We start from the raw sequence: 25,875 nt of genomic DNA on the forward strand, positions 1-25,875 counted from the left end.
GGGGGGGAGGGGGGGTGAGAGTCGTGCGCCCCTTTGCAGAGGGGAGGGGGAGTGAGAGTCGAAGATGAGTCGTGCGCCCCTTTGCAGGGGAGAAGGAGGAATGAGAGTCAAAGGTGAGAGTCGTACACCCCTTTGCAAGGGGTGAGGGGGGATGAGAGTCGAAGGTGAGAGTCGGGCGCCCCTTTGCAGGGGGAGGGGGGGGGGGAGAGTCGAAGGTCAGAGTTATCTGACTTTTCATGTAAAGCAGTGAAATAATTACTAACTTTGACTGTTAATAACTTTTTAACGGACAGCGACCGCCCCCGTAACCTGGTGGAGGTCACTCAGGGTCATGACCTTGACAACATATGTCAAAGTCAAGGTCATCGGAGGTGGCTCCCCTAATCTTAACATTTACCAAAGTACGCACAAAAACAGCTATTACAAACATCATTTGTATTAAAAATGAAAAGAAATTAAAAATATCACACACACATTTATTTTCAATACGTACAGCTGTCATTCGACGACAATATTTGCTTAATACAAAAATTCTCTAGTTTAATTATGTTTACAAAATGAGGTGGTCTCGCCATAGCGATAACATGCACGGAAAATATCGTGCAATTGGAACTAATTGTAACATTAAAAGTCTAGAAAAAAGATTGTTTAGAATTACGTTTTATAAGTGCGAATAGGGGTAAAGAGTAGTAAAGATAAATAATATTGCGTGCAGCATTAAGTGATGTCTAAGTGCAGTCTACTTTAATAATAGTAGAACTGAAGATTATATGAGTATATAAAACAAAATTTAACATTATTCTAAATTCTCTTGTACAAATTTTGCATTAGTTTTTTTCTTTATGACATACATAGATATACATAACATATTTAAACAGTTTTACATATAGTTCAGGATTATAGAATAATATTCAAAATGCTGTCGTCTTATTTTTTCGTATTAACAATTCGAGATTATGCAAATATATTTGGATATCTCATAAAAAAATTTAAATAATTTCAGATTTTATTGATTTCCGCACCACTGTACGCTGTTATCATTGAGGTAGATATCTATCGGTGGAGATTACGTTCAATTATTGATTTATCATAATATTCTAAACGACCTAGAAACGTTACGATCGATATCTTTTCTCATCTCTCAGAAAAACAAATGTACTGCCTGTTTTAGAGTGATCGAATATACTCATCAAGGAACAATATTGATCTTTAACCGCGCATCACAATGCTCCGAAATCAATCTACCATTTGTTAAATTGTTCGGTTTCACGCACAGATTAGATAACGGCAGAAGTTTTTATTCGTGATGTTGCCGTCATTTATTCACGTTATATGACATCAGTAGACGAATTAAATGTTACCATGCGTAATACTGTGATCTTATAAGAAGCGATACCACAAAATTCAATTGCGTTTCAAGACCACGGACAGAGTCACCGCGTGGATCTATATACAATAATTTATGAGAATTACCTTAGCAATGACTTTATTACGATGATGTTAATAAGAAGCTTTTTTTATCCAACTATTGCGACAGCTATATTACTACAATGTTTTCTGCAATGTCTTGTACGCGTGTATTGAGTAATAGTACAAGAAAAACTGTTTACATACCATCGGAGAGGGAAGATTACATCAAATAATCTACGATTTTACCATAACTTTAATCATTATATCAATAACTTCTTTTTTTGTAATAATTGCTGCAACTTACTATTTGCAATGTACAAGACTATCACATATTTTAATCTTTTTATTAATATTTCACATTACATTTAATTATACTTGTCATTAATTAGACTAAATATTAAAAATAAAGCTTTGTTTATTTAATTAAAATATACGCTTTATTTTAATAGGTTAGTAGGTATTATTGATAAAACGCGCGGCACTACTGATAAAAGTTATTTGTTTAGACAAGGATTAATATAGACGTGATAACTAGATCTAGGAAGTAACATTAGAAAAAAAGGAAATATTAAAGGAATATGTGGAAAAAATAATAAAGATTGTGTGTTCTAAATATAGTGCTTCAATGGCTGACATTTGTATCCATAATTGTATATGATAAGCGATATGAAACTGAATATTGGCGAATTGGGTAGAATACCGAAACTTTATCTTGCCCAATGCCAGCGAAATCTTCGTAAGTATTTTACATCGGGCTTGTTTGTCGATGCCCAATAGTAAACGGCCGATTAAAAGCGCCCGTGCTCGATAACGTGATAGCTATTTATCGATTCTGATACCCCGCGAGAGGACTACTGCCTCATCAGTCATTGACGTGTCCTCACGCGCGTACGCACAATGCTGCGTTCCCGTTTTCGCTGACCTTGAAGGTCTGTTTTTTATTGCTGAACTTGAGGTCTGTGTTTTTTATTGCTGCACTCTCTGAACTGGTGCACATGGTGCAATAAGTTGAAGTGAAGCAAACGTATATTCGTTTCACTTCAAATTATTGCATCATGTGCAGTATAAAGAGTGCAGCAATAAAAAATAGACCTTAGGATGAAGGAATGTGTCGGGGACCTATAGTAAACGCGAAGTGACCTATTACAGTGTACCGCAAGCGATCCTGAGGACGCGCGCCCTACATGGAGACACCACGTGGCCGTCTCTCCCTCGTGTGTGTACACTTTGTTATGTCATTATGCGAAAAAGGACAATGGGAATCGTGCAATCATTGATTGATTCCTTCAATCATAAGAATGATTCCCAGTTGGGAAATACAAATAACAACGAACCCAAATCAAAAAACGCAGCCAAGGTGGACGAATATGAGGATGTGGAATTGATACAAATGAAGATGGCCATCGTGAACGATCCTAACAGTTTCATTCTAAACAATCTCATGATGTGTATCCAGTTCTTCGAAAATTACGAGGAGTAAGCACTCCCGTTCCAATGCTTTTTCACGATGATTCATTGCAGTTGCGGAAAATAATAATTACTATCGAGAGTATAAATTTGGAAAAGAAATTTGGAAAATGGGATAATATAGTATTCAACTGCTGTTAGTATATTAACAAATGATCCCGGTATAAATATTATTTGACGTGGTGAAGCTTGTTGTCATTAAATGAATATTTGCACATTCAAGTTGTTATTGTTAATACGTTAGAAAATCCATGAAATTAACGTCAATTAGAGATGACCATATCATGTGTATATATATGTATCATCCATATCATATTCAGAAATTTACTGGGGAATTGGGAATTATTTCACTGATTACATACCGACTTAAGAAGTATCAATACCATTCATCTTGATTTAATCTAATCTATAAATCCTTAGCACATATGAAAAATATTCCTCGGCGCTATCAAGAAGAGGTGTACTCATGAATTCTTTACATTGCTTTTGCTTTTCAATTTGCAATATAATAATAAATGTCTTCGGCATTGTGTACACAATCATGCGCGCTTCCACAATACAAGAAATCGTCTTTTCATTTGCACAGTAATATAATATAAAATAAAATGTTGCAACACAGATCTTCATTGAAAATAAAAAGATATTTTTCCTTGTAACAAAAACATGTATGATGAAAACGCGTTGTGTATAATACGAGATTTATAGATTTATTATCTGACAAATTAAAAAGCAAAAATATAGAGAATTCTGAGTACACATTATTTTCTAATTGATATTATATTTAAAAAATTAATTTAAATGAATAATGAATATTTATTAGAGAGTACTAGTTCATATTATATTTAATCAAATATTATACATAATATTTATATTTTTATTATTTTTCATATTCTAATATTAATGATTATTTTTAAAAGGTCTTTTGAATATTTATTTTTACATTTTTGTTAAATTGAATATTTATTTTATACATTTATGCTTTAATTAATTGTAAAGAATGTAGTGTAGAGGAAAGTTTTAATAAATCATATATACTACATAAATGTGTAGTTAGACATAATAGATAAATGACAGAAGACTAATTATCGGAAAACTGCTTTTACAGAGATATAATTCAAATTAAAGAGACTCTGGTATCAACTAACGAAAGCGAATTAAATAAAGTGCTCCCATCTCAAAAGCACGTTCTACTGCCGGACATTCTTCAGGAGCATGTCTCCCATAACATTGCCTTTACGTCAAAAAGACAAACCGGTGATCTCATTATCGAATCGCTGCACCCCATCCGCATTTATATTGTGCATGATAATATTGAAATTACAGAGCGGCATTACTTATCAGAGTATAGTAGTCTAAATAATGGGATTACGTACAACATGATGGTGCAACCAAGTGAAAATCCCGGTAAGTAAATTTGCTTTAACTTACAAAATATCTCAGATTGTCTTTGTTTCTTTTCACAATGTGTTCTTAGCTCAATTTGAAGTAGATTGTTTTTAACAAAAATGTAATCAATCAATAGTTTTTAAATTGTAAAAAAATTTTGTTTAAAACTCTAAAAATTATCGCAAAGAAGTCTAAATAGAAAATAAAAATATAAAGCTTTAGTCCGCAATTTATTCCTAAATTTTAAGCAGAATCGTAAGGCTCGTAACATATTCCTGTAAAACTTGTAAGAATTTTTAAGTGCTTATACCTTTAGACAATATTTTTGCAGACAACTTCTTACTAGCCATAATTTACAAGAAATCATAGATATTTACGAATAATCCTACGTCTTACGATACATACGCATAAAATTAGAATACTAGTCATAAGTTCTTATATATACAAGTTTTACGAGAACACATTACGAGTCTTACGATTCTGTTTAGAATTGACCCATTAATTCGAAAAAGAATGTAAATTAAAAATATATTTCCATATATATAAATATATTACAATAATAAGATTGAAATATATATAAATATATTAATTTTAACTAGGGATGCACCGGAGCGTGAAATTATCGGATATCGGATATCGGATATGCGGACAAAATGTATTATAACATTGAATATCCGGTATCCGGTCGAATATCCGAGAAAGCAATTTCTTCGAGTCGGATATTCGACATTTTCCGAATATCCGACCGGATTCCGGAAAAATGTCTTAAAAAAAGCCTATAGAGAAAAAATTGTAATTTTGCAACAATGTATAAGATATTATAGCATTATGAATATATGCATACTTATTTTTAGAACATTTGTATGATAAAAATCAACAATTTAATGATATCAAATTTCAACCGGATATATTCCCGGACATAATACCGGATACCGGATACTTTCCGGATATCCGGTGCATCCCTAATTTTAACGATTTATTTTTCAAATTATCATCAAGTTTAAAAACTTATGACTATTTTGATAAAATTTAGAACTTAACGAGAATTAAAATTTTCGTCGAAATATACAATGGTGACGGCGAAAGCATTTATAGTCATAATTCGAACATGATGCTTCCGTATCATATCAAAAACAGAGGTCCCTAAACATCTTCAATTTTCAAAAAATATCATTTAACACAATCTTTTTTAGTAAATTTCAATTTACTAAAGAAGATAGTGCACGCGTTAAATGACATTTTTTTAATAAGAAAAATTTTTAATAGATTTAGTAGAGCATTCGACTAAAATAATAAATATTCTGTCAATAGGATACGTGCGATTGCGACGTCTCGATGAAACGCCATACGCGAGAAACTCCTGCAAGGAAGAAGACATCGATCCTTCTCCAACAGTGGATGATGACGAAATATACGATGGCGACGGCGAGAGTGTTTATGGTCGTAATTCGAACATGATGCATCACACCAGAGTCATACCGCATCACTCCAGAAAGAGAGGTCTCCAAACCTCTTCAATTTTCAGTGTCAAATCTCTACCCAATCTTCATGATGACAAGACAATATACGAGGATCAAGTATCCCTTTCTGTCAAAAATATTTACGAAACCCGACCCAGCCGTAACTTCAAAACTGAGTCCGACTTCGAGCACAGATCCTCGACAGAGAGTCGAAGAAGTCATGGTCAGAAAATATGGTTGAAAAATGAACTAGAGGCCAGAAAAGAAAGTTACCAACGTTATCCTCAATCCGACGTGACGAAACAGAAAGTCTGCAGACCAGCAAGCATCACAAGTTCTGGCTACCGATCCGAAGTTTGCGACAGTGATAGCGACTGGAATTACCAACCTCTGTCAAAATCCATCTTGCAAAAAACTCATAATGTGAATCATAACAAGAATACCGCGGATGAATCGACGAAGATCTATTCGGATGCGATGATTCCGACGCAGTGTTTCAAAAAGATGAGGATCAGCAACGATGGCAAGATTTACATGTTACAACGGGAGAGGAAGCCGCAGAATTGCAAGCAATTTCGTCTCATGTTGGCTGACAGACAATACGACTCCTATGTCTTCTATACCAGCAGTAAAGTGTTCATGAGCTACTTTGTCGATCTTTTTACGGATCAATTAGCGAAGCCACTGGGTTTCAAACGAGAAGATCTGAATCACGTAGAGGAGTCGATTATCTACTGTGATAAAGTGATCGACTCGCATAATTTAAGGCTGCGTAGAATCGAATCCTACGAGATCTCACCAACGATATGGTTACAGTGGCCGGAATACGCACAGGAATGGTTGGATAGACCAAGGAGCACGTGGCCTGACTACAATGATATCAACAAAGTAAAGGACTTCGGTTGCTACGTAGTGCCCGAAGACTCTCTACCGAGAAAAAGAAATCTTTTGCCAAAAGAGTCGTCTTGGCAACAAAACGCCCAGAACATTCACCAGGAAATCGAGTGGCAGTTGGCATTTCCAGCCGCGGAACGATATCTAGAGACCTGCATGACGCGCTCACAAGTGCAAGTGTACTTGATCGCGCTGATGCTCCATAAAACTTTCTTAAGACAAATTCAGGACTCGACAACTGGCCTAACGACTTCTCACATTAGGAATAAGCTATTCTGGTTGATCGAAGAAGACGATCGACCTTTCAAATGGCCTGACAATCGGACCGGCGACTGTCTAATCAAGTTGTTAGATAGCCTTTATCGCTGCCTCAGCCAGAGCGAACCAACTCTATTGGACTATTTCCTCCGTGATAAAAACGTGTTTAACAAAGTGCCTGCCAATCTCCTGTTGCATAGTCAGAAGCAACTGAAGAGAATAACTGAGAACCCGGTCATGTATGTGTTCCATGCGATGGAGAACATCAAGTATAGCAGCAAATTTTTTCCGCGATTAAACTTCACGAAACTGTTCAACATACTGACAGTAAAGCCGTGGTTAGCTATGAATCCAGCTCTAGATATGTATTTGTCGCCGTCAAAGAGCGACGAGTCATACAGAGATGAGATCTATAACAAATCCGGTGGATTTTGGAATAGGGCTCGAAAGAAGAATTCGCGTAACTACAGCGCGTCAATAGCTGCGCCAACAGCCGCGAGGAAAACACTAATCACTCCGCGCAAGGCCACTGATTGTATCGTCGAAATCTCGGTGAGTTCCTTGAGAGATAAGATTATCAATTGACGTTCATAATGAGCAATCCACCGCAACAAATTACTATCATAACTGATTGTGCCAGACAAAAAAAGTGAAGTCAATCCATGATGCTACATAACTTGTCGCGAATCTAATCTTATCTCCGTTCCCTCGAGATTAGTATATCAAAAGTCATGGTTAACTCACATTCCTGTCTTGTTTTTTCTTTCTCTTTTCCAGGAACGATGCGCCAAATTGGAAGGTATAAGGCTGGCTGCTTTGTTGGATTTCTTTGTCACGCATTTTATTAAAATGGCCGAGTGCTGTCATAGGTATCGGGCTTATCAACAGAAAGAGGTTTATCTCGATCAAGCGAATCGATTGTCGATCATTCTATCGGAGATGACCAGGTACAAGGACGATGCTAAAGCTTATCGCAACAAGATCTGTGCTTTGAGGATGAAACCGATGAATTCAACGACAAGATCACAGAATGAGCCGCCGGAAACTCCTGAGAGAAATCAAAAGCCTATATTCAGCTGCACCCTAAAAGATCGTTTTACGCGACAATTCGATGAAGCCATGAAACTGCCAAAGGACGAGCAACCGCAATCTAGTCATCAAAATCACACGAATAAGATAACGAAAACGATTACCTCCGAAATAGAATTAACGAACGAGGGAAATGCGCAGGCGGATACTGCAAGCGCGATTACGAGCGAGGACGAAGGTCCTTACACTTCGAGAAAGCCTATATCGAAGGATCAGGGTGATGACTCAACCTCAAAAACGATACAAAAAGTGGTCTCTCTAGCTGACAATCTAAATGAAACGACATTTATATGATACGTACGTTTAGGAATAGAGCGTGAATGATCTGTCGAAAAAAGAAGCAAAATAGAGATACATCTTTGTATTCAACGCTCGTAGCAAATCCCCATACAACAGATTATTCCAGCAACATTGCAATGTTCAATATTAAAGCAATATTAAAGTAACGTTGGGCGCGTTTAGCATATTCAACAATTGAGTGAGCGTTTACTGCTATTATTGGGTGCATTTAGTACTACAACCGCTCAATGAGCACTCAGTGAGCGCTCGCATTTTATTGGCATATTCCGTTAGAACTAAAAATATAAACAAAACAGATACAAGAACTCACTGAACGCTCAATGAGTGGTCGTGATACTGAATGCACCCAGTGTATTCTTTTAGACCTAAAGGTCTAATTGGATAATCTAGAATACATTAATAACAATAAGAATTCAACTGTTGAGTCTGCTAAACGCACCCGTTGTAAGAATGTTGCTGCAAGCTTCTGTGCTATATGGGACAGAGTGGTATTTATTGTTATGTTATGAAATTGGTCGATAATTAATTTAGTAAGTAGACGAGGAAGACTGAGCATGCTTATCGTATGCTTGCGAATTGTCGATATTCGATCATCGCGTTATGCAAGAACGCACATATTTATGTATAATAATTATTAGTAGTTAACTCTCCGTCCGCAACTGATCATTTAACTCATAGAGGAAAGGTCCCTATTATGAGATATCGAATTCATTTTGAATAAATGCTAGAAGTCTATAAGCAGAATAAAAAAAATGATAGATCATTTTGAAAAGAATTTAATAAGTTTTAAGATGACGTTACCTAAAATTTAATTCAAATTCCATTTTTTTTTTAAATTAAAGAAATGTAAAAAGTGAGCAAAACGCAAAATAAAAAAATTGTGCTCCTAATATGAGATGTCCCGAAAAATCGAGTAAAATGGAAAGTATATCAATATTGCAATTAAAAAACTTTATTTAATGTTTCTAAAATACGAACAAACATAGCCAGCGTGCGCGAAAAATGAGCACACAATAGATTATACTTAGAACTTGTTTTCAGATAGTTGGAATCAAGCATCGCAGATATAGGCACTCGACGTTCATTCCGGTTGTCTTTTTTTATTATTGTACAATAACATTTATACTTTAGCAACGATTTTTACTATAACATAGGAGCATTCCTAATATTTCATATTAGGAATACCCTGGGTATCTCATATTACGATTTCCACGCCTTATAGCTTTACGATCATCAAATCTAACTTCTATAATTAAACAATTCAACATATCTCGTATTTTTTTATTAGTACGACCTTACTCTATCACTACATGAAGATTTTATTGCCAAATATTTATTTATTAAATAATAAAAAAGTTTTAAATACTCATCTCAATAAAACTTGAAGACATCCAAATTCTAAAATCTTGTTTTACAATAACTACAGGCATGATCTAATAATGAACTTTTTACTAAATAGTTTTCAATCCAAGAGCAATAAATTCATAGTGGAACCAATAGATAGCGTTTATTAGTTTAGCAGAAACGCTGCTGTCTCATATTAGGCGCCTATCTCATAATAGGGGACTTTCCTCTATATTAAAATCTTTATTTAATAAAAATTGAAATTTGTCCAAAAATGAGGGAAAAATTAAAATTTAGTTAAAAATGTACAATTTAGCAGAATGGGATAGGACACTACCTTCTTTTATTTCGGAGAAGTTTAAAAATGAAATTTTGCTTGTACCAAACAAAATCCAGGTTGCTGGAGAGTTAAAATAATTTATGAAAATAGTTAATTCAGCTGAAGTCACAATTTAACTTTTGTATCTCATATTACATACCATATTCATTTTTTTTTTAACGTTTTATATGTTTGCCGACAAAATATATATACTAATCTAATGATTTCATTACTTTCATTATTTCATTATCTTTATATCTAATACCATTATCTTTATATCTATTGTCAATTTATTAAATCTCTTTGATCACAAACGATATCTCTTCACTGAAATATTCATACTATAAAATCATGCATTATATCTTACTAAATAATTCAAATTGTAATAATTTAAATTGTAAAAGTTCAACAAATTTAATTGAGGTATGTACATTTCTCGTAAATACTTTTTTTCTAATCATTCTTAAATATTATGTGTAAATATAATTCTTTCCATACGTGATCATGTGAGTGATAAATATTATATCCAAAACAAAACAATATAAAACAATTAGTGAACAATTTTTTTTGCTTACCTCGACACCATGCTCTGTATAAAAATCGGCGGTACCCATGCTGGCATACAATTTGTATCCCATGTTCTTTAGATTTCTGATAGATCCTAGCAACTCCATTTTATGCTGAAAACGAATCAATTATTTTTATATCTTATATACATATACATTCTTTTTATTAAAACAATTTTAATTCTTTAAACATTTTAGTTATTGCAATTTCCCTTTTTATCAATACGAGAATTCAATACTATAAACTTTTAGTTTCCAAATTTATCTCCAAAAAATGATACTCTGCCTCTTATGAAGTATTATAATAGCGTGAGTATTATAGACTAGAAAATTAGTTATCATTTATATATAAAGGTAGTTCTTTCAATATAATTACCTTAAAACTTCCTACGGAGAGTAAAATACCTCTTTGGGGTATATGAAAACCGGTGCTCATCATGCCCTTTAGGTAAGCTTCGTAGCGATTCTCACCGAAACAAGCTACTTCTCCGGTAGACACCATCTCGACACCCAATGTTACATCAGCGCCTTCAATTAAGTTCGACAGCAATATAGTATCAATATTTAAATAATTTTTTTTAAACTACATAAATCAATTGTATAATACCTAATAAAATATTCTATTTAAATTTTAAACAAAACATTTCTTAAAACTTGAGTTTAAGCAATCTAAAGGAGATTGAAAGCAAAGTTAATTATACAAAAAGAAATAGGTTTGTTGTAAAAATAATATAAAATAAAAATATTAAATAATTAAAGAAGTTGCATATAGCATATATTGTTGCCACTGAAGTACAAATAAATTTCCCGTAAATTTCCAGTAAATTGTAAATAAAATTAACATTTTTACCTGCAAGGCGGGAAAAGGAAAACTGCGGTACTTTCACTCCAACTTTTCCACAGCCAGCTAAAACATCCACAGGTTCAATCGTTTCGCCAACGATTAAACGAGTTGCCGTTGCTACGAAATCGTGATCTAAAGTTTTTGAGACGAAAGGGAAAGATCTGGATACTCGTACATTACACTCAATCACCTTCAATTCATTATCGTACATAAAACGTAATTATTAATTTTTATTAAATATAAAATATAATAAAATTTATCTATTTGCATAATTAATATTTTTTATATCTACCTAAGCAATAAAAGTATAATTGTAGTAATGAATAACTGTAAAAGTATAATTGTAATAATAATATAATATATAACTGTAAAATTAGACGAGCAACATAAGATTATTTGGAAAATAATTTAGATAATTATATACATATGTAGATATTAAAATGTGTATATATTATCAAACTTAATTGATCAATTTTCGATTACATAAAAACAAAGCATACGGCGTCTACCTTCGCAATTAGTTGCATGTTAAAAGGACCAGTGACTCCCAAAGATGCTGCTACTGCTTTCGAGATGCTTTTTATCTTCACCAGAGTTTGCGTATTGATGTCTTGTGGTGGTGTTACTAATGTAGCATCACCAGAATGAACACCAGCATTTTCCACATGTTCCGATACTGCCATGCATAAAATAATCCCTTCGTAAGCCACGGCATCGACATCAATCTCCTTCGCCTCGAGGATAAACTTGGATATTACTACAGGATGCTCCTTACTAACTTCGCTCGCACTTTTTAAATATGATTCAAGATCTTGATTCGAGTAAGCGACATTCATCGCAGCACCACTTAGCACGTATGAAGGCCTTACGAGGCATGGATAGCCGACTTCCTCGCAAAACTCAATCGCGGACTTCAAATTTGTCAGTTCCTTCCATCTAAAATAATATAAAATATCAAGTTGTGGGAATAATCAAGACAAATATTAAATAAAATTTGTACCTCGGTTGCGATATGCCGATGCTATCAAGCATACGAGAGAATTTAAAACGGTTTTCGGCGCCGTCGACTGATTCCGGAGAGGTTCCGAGGATTCGAGCTTGCTGTCTATGCAAATCCATAGCAATGTTGTTAGGTAATTGTCCGCCCATGGACAGTATTATACCTTCAGGACACTCACAGTCATATATGTCCATCACCACTTCAAAGGAGATCTCCTCGAAATACAATCTATCGCTCATATCATAATCTGTACTAACTGTTTCTGGATTGTAATTCACCATTATGGTCTTACGTTCAAGATTTCGCAATTCACGCAGACAGCTCACGGCACACCAATCAAATTCTACTGAACTGCCGATTCTATACACTCCAGAACCTAAAAAAAAGTATTAGATTTTTTATTTGCAATAATTATATGTTGTTTATGGTCACCTTTGAATCATGTTTATATATGTATATCTAATCTCTTTATATCGCTAATCCCTTATTAGCTAAATATATTTTTTATTATATTTCTTGTGATCAAGTTTTTTGAATGCAAATATAATTTTGTTATTTATAGCCATCGCATTAGACGATTCTTTATTAGTATCATTTTTTATAACTACTTAGTTTTATTACTGAAAAAGATTATATTGCGATTAATTATTTATGTAACACTGTACCTATCACCATTGTGTAACCGCCAGGGAACTCTACGTCGTGAGTAGTACCATTATACGTTAAATAAAGATAATTAGTACTGGCCGGCCATTCAGCGGCCACTGTGTCAATTTGTTTGACCATCGGTCGGATTTTATGTTCTTGTCTCTGTATTCTGACAGCCAATTCGGAGCTTTTCACTATGGCGGCAATCTGTTTGTCTGAGAAGCCGATTTGCTTTGCGCCCAGCAATAAATCGCGTGTGAGTTTCGTATGATCAGTATTCTCCAAGAGTACGTAATAATCGATGATGTTCTTCATCTTCTCGAGGAACCAGCGATCTATCTTGGTCAGTTTATATAATCGGTCGATCGAATAACCAGCTTTGATCGAAGCTGCGAGAACAAACATTCTCTTATCTGTTGGCTTTTCCAGTTCTTCGTCATTTATAGGCTTCACGTAAGGATCGAAGCCATTTACATTTTCATTCACCATTCTCAATGCTTTCTGGAAGGCTTCCTCGAATTTACGACCGATCGCCATCACTTCACCCACACTCTTCATGGAGCTACCAATCTGGAAAACGTCCAATATCGCAATTTAATAAAAATAATATATATTTTAATATAAACTACGTTAAAATAAAGAGAATTCATGTAAATATAGACTTACATTAGCAATAAAAGTTATCTAATTTTTCTTTTATTAATTAGTTTTCATCTTTTTTATAGTTCCTATTATACTATTTTATGCAACTTAAAAAATATTTAATGGATAAAAATAAAATAATATATATATATATATAAAGTATTTTTTGAGGCAATACGAAGCTAGATGATGAGAGTATTGGAAACTTTTTTTAAGAGAATATAATTAGAAAACTAAAAGTTGTGTTCACAATTTCAACGTTTAATTTTATAATATAATACTAATTTCTTCTACTCGTTTTATTTGCACCAATTTCTGATTAACGTTTAATCAAATAGTTCAAAAATCAAACAGATCAATGAAGTGAATTACGGCCGAATTAGGAAATTATTCAATAGATACCTTCGTGTTAACGCGATGAAATTTACTAAGATCCCATCTGGGTATTTTTACTACACAATAATCAAGACTCGGCTCAAAACAGGCTGTCGTCTCTTTGGTAACAGAATTACAAATATCTGGCAGGGGTATTCCAAGAGCTAATTTGGCGGCGACATAAGCCAGAGGGTAACCCGTAGCCTTGCTTGCTAAAGCCGAACTTCTGGACAATCTAGCATTCACTTCAATGATGTAATATTCTTCGGAGAATGGATTGAGAGCATACTGGATGTTACATTCTCCAACGATGCCGAAGTGCCTAATGACCTTAATGGCGGTAGTTCGCAGCTTGTTGTAGTCTTTATTCGACAGAGTCTGGCTTGGCGCGACGACGATGGACTCGCCGGTATGTATGCCGAGTGGATCAACGTTTTCCATATTGCACACCGTGATACAGTTATCGTATGCATCGCGGACAACCTCGTACTCCACTTCTTTCCAACCCTTCAGGGATTTATCGATTATTAATTGACTGGAATGAGCCAGAGCTTGTTGCGCTAGTGTCCTTAGCTCTTCTCTCGTGTTAGCAAAGCCTGATCCCAGACCACCGAGCGAGAAGGCAGCGCGCGCCATTACGGGATAACCCAGTTTTTCAGCAGCTTCTAGTGCCTGTTTGGAAAGAAATTATACAGAATGTCCTGTAACTGATGATACAACCAGAAAGGAGATGATTCTACATGAAATATAAGTCGAAAACGTAGAAATATAATGCTTTCATATAAGGTTTTGTTTTTAGAAAAATCAACTTTAAATCGTCGCCAGATACATGTGCATATAACTACATATTTGTTTTAACTTAAGAACTCTGTGTATTCAATATAATGGGCAGCATTTTCAACAATAAGCAATAAAATTCATCGTTAGTAAATATTTTATTTTATTATGTACACACAATTGTATTATTCAATAAACACAACATAAAAAGAGATTATAATCTATACGAATATCCATTAAGTCGAGATATATAGTTAAGCGCATACACATGTACCCAATAAATATTTGAAGTCAATTTTCCCGAAAACAAAGCCTTATATAAAAAAATTTTATTCTACGTTTCTGACTTATATTCTTATGTAAAATCCCTTTTTTGGCTGTATCACCAATTCTTTACGAAAAAATAAATAAAAAAACGTATAGAAAAGAATTTTTTGCACTCTAATAATTTTAAGTCATTTACCTCTTGAACCGAATATACGGCAGCGCTCGGCGCGACTTTTTCATTTATTTCGCTAACACGATCCGCGAAAATCTTTCTATCTTCGGTTTGTATAATGGATTCAATTGGTGTTCCTAGAATTTTAACATTATAATTGGCGAATACGCCGTTTTTCTCAAGTTCCAGGCCACAATTTAAAGCGGTTTGCCCGCCAAATGTTAATAATACACCGTCCGGTCTCTCAGATCGTATCACCTAAAACAAATTAATGACAAATTATTGACAGATTATTAACAATTAAAATTTTTATTTTAATATTAAATATTAGATAAAATTTAATATCCATAACTTTAAGTTCAAAGTTTACATACAACAGGAAGGTCGACGTTCATAATGTTGAAAAGTATATCGACGTTATTCGTTTTACAATTATTAATGATAAATTATCAATTTAAAAAATTTATTATTTAAAATAAATAAATTTAAGACAAAATTGAGCTCTCGAGTTTATTATTTAAACTTTAAGTGCAGCCAAGCTTACCTGTTCTACGTACTCCGGTATAATCGGTAAGAAATATACTTTGTCGACCATGCCTTTTGACGTTTGCACTGTAGCAATATTAGGATTTATCAAGAGAGTCTGTATTAACTCTTCTTTTAGCGCTTTAATTGCTTGTGAGCCTGAATAATCGAATTCTCCAGCTTGGCCGATGCTGAGACCTCCCGAGCCCAAAATCAATACTTTTTTCGGTTGTTCGGTCACGATCGGAACCAAAGGTTGATAAACCAAGCTTGCAATGAGTCTATTCTTTACAGAAACGCAAGGACCATTATTCTGATCGATTATATTCGATATTATCTGGTCTTTCACGCTCTCCAGAAACACATCGAAAAGACATTCGAGATCCTCAGGTCCTGCTGTATGCTCCGGATGAAATTGAACAGAAAAATAGGGTAAGACTGAGTGGACTATACCTTCGTTGCTATTATCATTAGCATTGATAAAGAGTACTTCCCAATCAGGCGGCAATTGAGTAGCATCGACGCAAAATCCATGATTCTGCGAGGTCATATAGCAACGTCCAGTGATGCTATGCGTCGCCGGTTGATTATGACCTCGATTGCCGTACCTGCAAAATAAGTGACAGGCATCGCTTGTAAGCGGTTATTACACTTCGGCTATTACAGTCGGCTATTACACTTCGTATTACATAAGAAAATCTATTTACGCATGACAGAACAATAATTTGGAGGGTATAAAAACGAGTGAAATAGAGATAAAAAAACATTAGAATTAGAACATCTGGGACAAAAAGTGTAGTTTAAAAGTCTTATCTTTTTTGTTTTCCGAGCAGTATAAGATAGTGTTGACATATTTATATGGTAATTATGATAATTTATATGATACGTACTGCATTTTATATGTAACACAGCCAGCGGCTATAGATAACAGTTGATGCCCAAGACATATACCGAAGATAGGTCTTTTTTGCTTGAATACCTCTCGAATATTTTTTATGATCATTTGGCACATACTAGGATCACCTGGTCCATTGCTGAGGAATAAACCATCGTATTTAGCAGTCTTAATATCGTAATTCCATGGCACAATATCCACGCGAGCACCACGTTTTAACAGACATCTCAGTTGGTTGTACTTTAAACCACAATCAACTATACATATACAAGGGTGCCCGTCCGGATTATACGTTTTTGGGTTTGGCTGAAAAAAAAAATATCAAATATTCACTGAGAAAATTTTCTGAGTAAAAGTAAATAAACCAGAAAATTTTAATCATATCAATCAGAATCATATCAGAAATAATCAATAAAGTTTGAAGTATTACGCAAGATTCTCGTATAAAGTACACTTATAAAAAGAAATATTACTTTAATATAAAATGCGCTTGTAAAAAGAAGTTACTTTACCTGAGAAACTTCCTCAACAAGGTTTCTCTTGTTAGGGTCTTCTATTGGAGGCATTATTGGCAGAGTATGTGACAGTTGACCCAAAACTATCTTGCCCAATATAGTACCTTTTTCCGTAATAACTTTTGTCAGTGCTCGTGTGTCAATCTCACATATACCAGGTACGTTTTGCTCCTTCATCCAATTGGACAGCGTCTTAGTTTGTCGCCAATGGCTGGGCTTCTCGCAAATTTCTCCAACCACGAGTCCAGCAGCCCATATACGATGGGATTCAAACCAGCTGCGTCAAAATTGATGTTTTAACCACCAATAATAAGTGATATTTTCAATATATTTTACATAGGTTTCTTAATTTATAAACATTCTGCAGAAAATCTATAAAAGCTTTTTATGAAAATATTTTAAAATATATATATGCTTTTAAATAGAATTTTTTGTTGAACTAAAATATAACTGAAAGAACATTCGTAGGAAAGAATATTTTTAAGAAAAGGTAAACCGATATTTTAGTAAACAAATATATTTTACTTATATTATCTTATTATATATTCGATACCTATTATTTTAAAATAATAATATTATTTTTAGACCGTGTATGTGAAAGACACAACCAATAAATTAGAGCCCTATACAGTCGAAGCTAGATCTTAAAATGCTTAAATAATTCAATCTTGAATTATTAAACTAAATATGATATATATGTACTTGACATATATACCACAATTGTAATCTAACGAACTGTGTACTGAAATATTTCCGGACTAAACACAATTAAATCACTGTAGTAATTTCGCGAATTAAATTAAATTCTAATAATTTCGATGCTCAATCAGGCATCATATTTCAAAGATGTTAATATACTGAAAAAACTAATTAAACTTATTGCGAAAAATATTACCTCGGCCGGGAGTCGAATCCGGATCTTTTGTATTCCGTACGAGCGTCCTGAGCCATTAGACTATCGAGGCCTTAGTAATATTCTTCGCAATAATCGGTATATATAAAGAAACAACATCATTCTCGGGGCGACGAATAAACAATAATATCATTTTTAGACCGTGTATGTGAGAGACACATTTTACATTATTTTATATCATATTATTATTATTATTTTGTACGATATTTTGTACGATATTACTTTACTTGTTATTTTTTGGAAACTTTACTTAAAATATTATAGTGCGTTACACTCGGGAAAAGCGCACGCTGATTCTCTCAATTGACATACAATACACAAAGATTAATGTTGTCATTGAGTAAAGTTGTTAATAGGCGCTGAGTTAAATCTGATTGCGATCACTTACTATGGTATGCCGTATTCATCCTTTTCATCACCGAAGACGCCATAATTTCCTATGAGTGGGTATGTAAGCACTAAAATCTGAGCGTGATAAGAAGGATCCGTGAGTGATTCCGAATAACCAATCATACCAGTCTGAAAGACTGTAAAAGAATGATAATCTTTATATATTCGCATATGCATTATTTCACTTTGTGCACGACATATTTGTGGTAAAATATAAATACAAACAATATTGCACGATTAATTAAAGATTTTTACATCAATATAATAATATATTAATAATAATATATTAATAATATTATTAATAATATTATTATTAATATATCATTGAAGAGAGATCATTGCATAATCCAAACAAAATAACTTAATCTAAAATTGATATTGTAGAACATCTCAAATAGCAAGTTGGTTATTTGTCATTTTAACATCAAAATATTTAGCATCTTATTAATTAAGATTGAATTGTTAATTCTCGCGCGAACAATTTACTACATCGCGGATTTTGAATTTTCAATCAGTTTTTACAATTGTAATTTATGACGGTTACCATATTATATATACGTAAAATATAATAAATTATCAAACATTAATAAAATGTGAACAGTCGAATAATAACTCTTACATTTAAAATCTATATTATATTTTTAGAATCAACGATTTAATAAAAATGTTGATGGACTATTGGCAGCAGATTGTAACATGTCAGCCAGAGATCAATCTTTGCTCGATCTTCCAATTAAAATTTATTCTTATATAAGGCATGTTAATTTTCTATATCTTCGTAAAGTAATAGACACGTGTATAAGCTTGAAAATTTTCCGCGCAATATAATCCGACGTAAGGACTTATAAGTGAGAATTTATTGTACATGTGTGTGTATGAATGTGTACGAATGTGTACGAACTTCACATCAGCAAGTTTACAATTCAAAAGATTACTTTGATATTTCTTTACATAACATATGATCTCAAATTATAGCTATTCATTAACATAGATCAAATTACCAATGTATTAACATCAATAATATACATTAAAATCGTAAAATATATTAAGCTTATTTTAAGAGAGCAAGTGTTTACTCCTTTTTTCCTTTTATCCGCTTCTATTTACAATTCATATTTAAATAAATATATTTACACTAAAAATTTAAATAAAGTATACTAAGTACGTATCTTGTAATTTAAAACTAGCGAGATTTGACTGACAGTGTCTATCTTACCATCCATAAGTTGCATTTGCAACGTAATCATTTAGACAGCTTATCACCGGTAGCCGGTTGGAAGTAACAATAAATACAAACCAGTAATACTGTTTGAGTTTCAAATGAATAAAAAAAATAATGTTTAAAATTGTAATGTTTCTCTCTCTCTCTCTCTCTCTCTCACTTTCACTTGCAACAGTAAAGAATTAACTTTCAAATAAATATCAAATAAATAAGTAATAAACTTTCAAAAAAATTTAAACAATGTAAAAAATCTAAATAATTGTGCACGTTATCCTTATTCCGTATCACACGATTGTTTTATTCAACATCTTTTGTTAAGCATATAAAAATTATACTTTAATATATGTGTAATTTATGCGTAATATATGTGTATATAATTTATCAATAGACATGCGTTTATATAAATATGATTTTTAATGTTTAAAAACATAATATGATTTTTTACCATTAAAACAACTATCTTGCAAATCAATATTAATTATCTAATTATTTTTCTCAAAAGAATTATCAAAATTTTAATATTAGTTTCAAACTTTTAAATTTTTTAAAAGTGTATAATTAAACAAATAAAATAAAATTCGCATAATACTTTTTTATTAAGGAAATTAATTAAGAAAACGAGAAAACATTTTAATAAGAAAAAAATTAAATTAGAAAAGGAAAGACATTTCATATTAACGTCCCGCTCAGTCGTAGCGAATCGATATTACGTTTTAAAAGTCAATATCTACTAGTAGAAGATATGCTTCTAAAAACGTCTTATACTCTATAAATGAATATATTTTTATCATATCTATAGACCTTTATATGCTGATAAGAAACAATTTAGCAATCTTCCATGCACAAATGATTACTTAACTGACAATCGTTGTATCAATTCAGAAGCTATACTACTCGAGACATAATTTTTGCGCATATTTAACATTAAGCAATGACGTTGCATTGTAAATATACTTATTTTCGATGAATTACACAAAAATATATCGTTTCTTATTATGCACGGTCTGTACAAAGTAACGATAATGTCACTCGCAATATGTATAAAATATCGACAAATCTATATGATGCAAGTCAGTGTGTCCCGCCTCATAATATTTTCATGCATAATGCTTTCCGGTTAGAAGAAGTTGCTCCGAGAGACAGGATGCACGTGCCCTCAGACGGCTCCGATTCGTAACAGAACACGTGTTCACATTTACGCATGGACTCACCAATTTCACCATCGACGGATACGTCGGCACCGAAGCGTTTTCCCAAGAAAACACTACCATCTTCTAAAAGAAGATAACTATCGGTCACGTCATTGAGTTCGGTAGACCCGTTGCTGAACATTTTGAATTTTAAATAGATTTTTCCCACGCACGTGCTGCCGACATACTGCGTGCGTGTAAACCGGTAGCACGCTTTTAGGCCATCGAGAGTTAGGTCTTCTCCTACAAAGCGACATGTATGTACGCTGTTAATGTATTGGTAAATGCGCATTGTACGACCAATTGGCGAGCAACGTTCCCGCTTTGCTGCGTGGAAGCTGCCAAGCAGGTCATGTGGTGAGGATTGCTGCCATATCATTGGACGCTTGAATGGTTGAGTATCGAACGCTTTATATGCCGTTATATTGGCGGGAAGATTTCAAATTTCGATTGGATAATGTTTTAAATCGATCTTTAAATTCTTACTAATTCCAGTTCTAATTTATAATTTTAGCTTAAAAGTTTGTGAACAATTACAGAAAGTAATTAATTTGTTTAATATAATGCAATATATTTGCACAGTGTCAAAATGTTAAGTAATTAGAAATGTATTATATTAAGTATGTATGGATATAGAAATACACGTTTTACTGAGAAAGAGACAATCACGTAACATAAATAAATATATTAACTTAAAAAATATCATTGTTAATATTCAATATAATTGTATACCTATATATATATACAGAAATGTATATATGTATATTATATATTTATAAGAATCATAAGTATATATCATAAGTATAAAAATAAAGTTCTAAATTTTTCAATAAAAGCTACTTGTAATTAAAAATAGTGAAGATCTAATCTGAAAATTATAAATACGATCATACATATAAAAATTATATCTAATAACTCATATTTTATAAGTAAACAATGCCAAATCAATCTAATTTATAAATAATTTTTAATAAAAATAAAATAATTTGAAAGAACACACGCGCGTACATACACATGCCATACAAAATTATACTGCTATTCTTTGATATTCCCAATAATTTTTGTTTATCTCATTTTTTTTATAGTGTATTCGATCGGCGATTAACGTGTCCCGTGCGTAATAAAATTCCATCATTTCAGGTGATAGTTTATACGCTACGCTGGAAACATAAAAAAACACTATCTTAATTTTATCAGTAACAAATATATTGCTTTTAAACAACCAGATTTTATATTCGTTATAAGTTATTCAGCTAAAACTACACATGATCCGGTATTGTAAGAACGTTATGTGCTTGCGCTAATATCTCATTATACCGACAATTCAAATCGTCCCAGTCGGTTGGTTTTGATGACAGAGGTGGCTTTGAATTTTGCAGAGTACAACGGCTCTCTCTCGTATATAAGTTGACAAGCCGGTCTTTCCAGTTTTTTCATCGATCCCTCTATCCTCACCTAAATCATTATTTCTCGAATTTTAAGCATTTTCTATTCTAAACAAACCGTTAGAATATAGAATGTATTTCTTATATACACTCATTAAAAAATATTTTCATTTTATATTTTCACTTGTTAGGAAAAGTACATAAATTATAAAATCTCTCTAAATATGAAACATATTAAAGATTGAGTAAATAAATTTAATAAGTATGTATTTAAAATTTAGTTCATGGATTACTCCAAAGCTAGGTACTTGCCTGTCGTGTGATATGATATTGTTTATCGTTCTTATAGTCCCACAAAAAGCATATAGCAACATATGAATATTACAATTCTGTAAAGAAAAAAAAGTAAAAGTGAAATTTTCATTACTCGAAAAACTTAAGCATTAATTAAAAATATGAATTAAATTGTTTTAGTATTATTGAATGTCGCTCTCTTGATTAATTTGATTTTTTTTCTAGAAAATCTATTTTTTAACATTAAAAAAATTGTTATTTTGAAATAACTTTCTTTATAAATTTCCAGTAAAATCTATGTTTATTTGAAATGCTAAATAAATAATTGGAAAGGAAGTCAAACTTTACTAATAAATATTTTAAGATTAATATTTACCATGTCTTTGACTTTTTGACTGCGCTGTCATGATGACAAAACCGTTATCATCGAATTCTCGTAAGATCAGATTTCTCGAGCTGACTTTGAAATTTCTGAGACACAGAAGAAGTTTATATTTTTTTTATTAGATAGAGTGCATTTCTAAACTATACTTACGGTGAAGAGACAGTTGCTAGACAACAGGCGTTTACCAATCCAGATTGGAATTTTATCGCTTCACCACGCCATATACTAAAAAGATCGACGGGGTTACCAACAGGATCAATTTGTGCGAGACCCACGACATTGTCAGTCATTGCCATTTCCTTTATAAAATATGTGTGAATTAGCTCAACAAAGCGTTGCAGACGATGAAAAATATTCTTACTTTTCTGTTGAAAGATATTCATTTTAACAAACTTATTTATTTTTAAATAGATAGGCAATTATCTATTTTCAAATAAATAAGCAATTATCTCATTTTAAATACAAAAACAGTTTAAATAAGTAGTTTAGATAAGCAATTATCTTATTTCAAATATAGGTAATAAGCAATTTGCTTGATTAAATAATAACAAGATTACAAGATGAGTTGATTTCTACACATCTGAAAGACAATTTTAATAATGATATATAATTTTTGCATAAATGTTTACATAATTTTTATGAATAGGGCAGGGCTATTCTAAATTACATTTACAAGCAAAGAACGGTTTTGCTAATGTATCTAAAATTTAACTAGAAGCAGATCTGAAAATAATTTTACTAGACCATCAAAATTATAGTTAGATGATGTTCAAACTGTGCAATTGCTAGAATATCAAAACTATTTACAGCATTATAATTAACCCTTAAACGGTTAACATAATTATTTTGATGATCCAAATTGTTTTTAGATCTATGTATGTAGTTAAATTGTTAGACATTTCGATTTTTAGCGAAATCGTTTTTTCTGTGTATATATATATGTATATATTGAATTAACACACAATTTATAAATATTTAAGGATTCAATTTGATATTGTAATCTTGACAATTAATCGATATTGTTATATCATGTATACGTGTGAGGCTCTTAAATAATAACGAACACCTGTTACTTATTGTTAGTACTCGATAATACATAATTTTATGTGTATGTGGATAGTACGTCATCTTTCTCTTGCAAAGAAGCAGCGATATCTTCCTTGAATTCTATTTATCTATTTAATTAATTATTTGAAAATATTTACCATCGACGAGAAGAATAGACCCTGTACCACGTTTCCAGTAAATATATGCAATGATCGCTTCGATGATCACACTACTACTATTTAGTATCGATTTATTCTCATCTTCTGCTGTTATCTCCCTCCTACTGTTCGTATGCTTCTGCGCAAAGCACACTTCGGCGAAAGTGTCAACACGTTATACAATTCAAATAAAAGAATTAAAACAATTAAAAGGTTACATAATTAGGAAGCGGATCTGTAATAAGTGCGTTGTAAGTATTGTTATATAATTCGATCATCATCATAAAATTAAATTCTGTGTTAATATAAATCAATTGAGAAACTTGAGTTTTCCACATCTTTTCACAGCATCAAGAGGGTTGAGGAAAAAAATGTTATTTCAAACATCACAAATTACTATTTTAAGAAACTTTAATAAGTAAACGATCTTACAAACGTAGATGGATCGTAAACACTGAAATAATGATATAAACCTAGAAGATAACGTATGAAGCAGCTATGTATATGCATGATAGAATAAATGTAAAGAGAAAAATAAGTTAAAAAATTATGCCACGGTAACAGGTTTTTATATTCTAGATATAAAGAAGACATTAAATATTTACAAGAATGCGATTGCACGTTCCGCTGATTATTAACAGGACACATCGAACTTAATAAAATTATGTATTGATAACAGCAACATGTATTTGTGCAAGGCGGACGCAATTGAGTCGCTATATCGGCGTGTAGTAACAATCGTAATCGCTTGTAATAGTTTAAAAATTTCTATCACAATTTCGATATCAGTCCCTTATTTTAATACAATAGTCATTTCTTTCCATTTTCAGGATCCGTCATGTGTGCGTTGAGCATGCATCTTATTCGCAGTGTAACATTTATCAGATGTTAACTTGCACATAGATTTTTTTAGCCAATGGTAGCTTTGATCCAATCGATATGAGACGAAATTTTATCATACAATCGAGGTCTCTCGATGCCGTCTTTCGAACAAGCTATCCTCCAACTACCGATGCCCGTTAGTACCCATTTTTGATCATCTGCTTGAAGACACAGCATTGAACTGCCGGCAACTTCTTCTTCCTGTTGAAATTAAAATAATAAGTATTACTTCGTCTGATTAACCAATTCCGTTTATTGCTTAGAATTTATTTATGTCTTGAGAAACAATGAAATAAATTTTATCTAAAAGTAAAAGGATAAAATCAACAAAAAGTTTAAAATAAAAGACTTATGATGAAATGTTTTAGCTTACGTTGCAATCATCCGTGGAATATGCTTGCTCGGTACAGACACTGTTCACCGAAGGAATGCTGATATTCTCGCATTTCTCCATTGCGCTATGTTTAAGTTGTACTCTTTGCAATACATCGCCTATCAGAAGAGAGAGAAAGAGAGAAATATTATACATATATTTTTTTTCAAGCCTCCTTATACTTTAGCTTTCAATTATTAAAACCAAAAAAATAGAATTATACAGGGTGTTTCCAAATTAAATGGCAAAACTTCGGGAGCGTGTAGAGGAGTAAAAAACTAAGAAAAAAAGTCCTATAGACATATGCTCCTTTTTGCTTTGTTTCGCAGGAAATCACGAAAAAAGAAAAAAATATATTTAATTTATTATTTTAATTATTTTATTTATAAACTTTTTAATGAAGATTTTGTTCGAAATGTGCACCTCTTGCAGCAATACAAGCATTGCATCTGTCAAACACGGCTCTTGTAGCAGCCAGGCACT

At 32.6% G+C, this 25,875-nt stretch overlaps 4 protein-coding genes across 6 annotated transcripts in view; 1 reads left to right on the plus strand and 3 right to left on the minus strand.

Annotated features, from left to right (window-relative positions):
• rudimentary (carbamoyl-phosphate synthetase 2, aspartate transcarbamylase, and dihydroorotase rudimentary) overlaps window positions 1-21,173 on the minus strand; it is a 34,414-nt gene extending 13,241 nt beyond the window's left edge. Inside the window, exons 1-13 of the mRNA XM_018448527.1 lie at window positions 20,890-21,173; window positions 18,455-18,593; window positions 17,151-17,430; window positions 16,634-16,944; window positions 15,763-16,351; window positions 15,243-15,476; window positions 14,030-14,674; window positions 13,003-13,555; window positions 12,338-12,713; window positions 11,847-12,273; window positions 11,344-11,542; window positions 10,870-11,021; window positions 10,503-10,607 (exon numbers count right to left, since the gene is read on the minus strand). Coding sequence (XP_018304029.1) covers window positions 10,503-10,607; window positions 10,870-11,021; window positions 11,344-11,542; window positions 11,847-12,273; window positions 12,338-12,713; window positions 13,003-13,555; window positions 14,030-14,674; window positions 15,243-15,476; window positions 15,763-16,351; window positions 16,634-16,944; window positions 17,151-17,430; window positions 18,455-18,593; window positions 20,890-21,160 — 4,281 coding nt within the window. The 5' untranslated portion in view covers window positions 21,161-21,173. The remainder of the gene's footprint in view (window positions 1-10,502; window positions 10,608-10,869; window positions 11,022-11,343; window positions 11,543-11,846; window positions 12,274-12,337; window positions 12,714-13,002; window positions 13,556-14,029; window positions 14,675-15,242; window positions 15,477-15,762; window positions 16,352-16,633; window positions 16,945-17,150; window positions 17,431-18,454; window positions 18,594-20,889) is intronic.
• On the plus strand, window positions 2,276-8,915 carry LOC108723058 (uncharacterized). 2 transcript variants are annotated; one of them, XM_018448528.1, is made up of 5 exons: window positions 2,276-2,339; window positions 2,560-2,886; window positions 3,983-4,281; window positions 5,575-7,427; window positions 7,653-8,258. In XM_018448528.1, exons 2-5 carry the CDS (start codon window positions 2,651-2,653, stop codon window positions 8,256-8,258), a joined length of 2,994 nt encoding a protein of 997 aa, XP_018304030.1. In that variant the 5' UTR covers window positions 2,276-2,339; window positions 2,560-2,650. The 2 variants fall into 2 exon arrangements, with proteins under 2 accessions (XP_018304030.1, XP_018304031.1); XM_018448529.1 differs by lacking the exon at window positions 2,276-2,339 and having other exon boundaries at window positions 2,378-2,886; window positions 7,653-8,915.
• A 722-nt stretch (window positions 21,174-21,895) lies between the features above and the next one.
• Window positions 21,896-24,200, minus strand: LOC108723057 (pyridoxine/pyridoxamine 5'-phosphate oxidase 1). The gene is given in 10 exon segments (XM_073512028.1): window positions 21,896-22,028; window positions 22,132-22,216; window positions 22,219-22,246; window positions 22,249-22,323; window positions 22,566-22,628; window positions 22,631-22,642; window positions 22,924-22,948; window positions 22,950-23,018; window positions 23,083-23,231; window positions 24,138-24,200. Coding segments are annotated over 10 exon segments (642 nt in total). The 5' UTR covers window positions 24,141-24,200.
• A 449-nt stretch (window positions 24,201-24,649) lies between these two features.
• The window catches only part of LOC108723065 (atrial natriuretic peptide-converting enzyme), a 44,728-nt gene continuing 43,502 nt past the window's right edge, over window positions 24,650-25,875 (minus strand). For both annotated transcript variants that reach the window (XM_018448541.1, XM_018448540.1), the window contains exons 12-13: window positions 25,393-25,511; window positions 24,650-25,220 (exon numbers count right to left, since the gene is read on the minus strand). In XM_018448541.1, coding sequence (XP_018304043.1) covers window positions 25,047-25,220; window positions 25,393-25,511 — 293 coding nt within the window. In that variant the 3' untranslated portion in view covers window positions 24,650-25,046. The remainder of the gene's footprint in view (window positions 25,221-25,392; window positions 25,512-25,875) is intronic.

This window comes from Mycetomoellerius zeteki, unplaced genomic scaffold (assembly GCF_001594055.1).
Source record: "Mycetomoellerius zeteki isolate Tzet28-1 unplaced genomic scaffold, Tzet1.0 scaffold222, whole genome shotgun sequence".
Classification (NCBI taxonomy): Eukaryota; Metazoa; Arthropoda; class Insecta; order Hymenoptera; family Formicidae; genus Mycetomoellerius; species Mycetomoellerius zeteki.

Excerpts from the sequence above, each read along its gene's own strand:
- LOC108723058 (XM_018448528.1), top strand. The coding sequence starts at position 2,651 with ATGCGAAAAAGGACAATGGGAATCGTGCAATCATTGATTGATTCCTTC. Across the intron at positions 2,887-3,982 it reads TTCTTCGAAAATTACGAGGA|AGATATAATTCAAATTAAAG; the intron begins GTAAGCACTCCC and ends CTGCTTTTACAG. Across the intron at positions 4,282-5,574 it reads GCAACCAAGTGAAAATCCCG|GATACGTGCGATTGCGACGT; the intron begins GTAAGTAAATTT and ends TTCTGTCAATAG.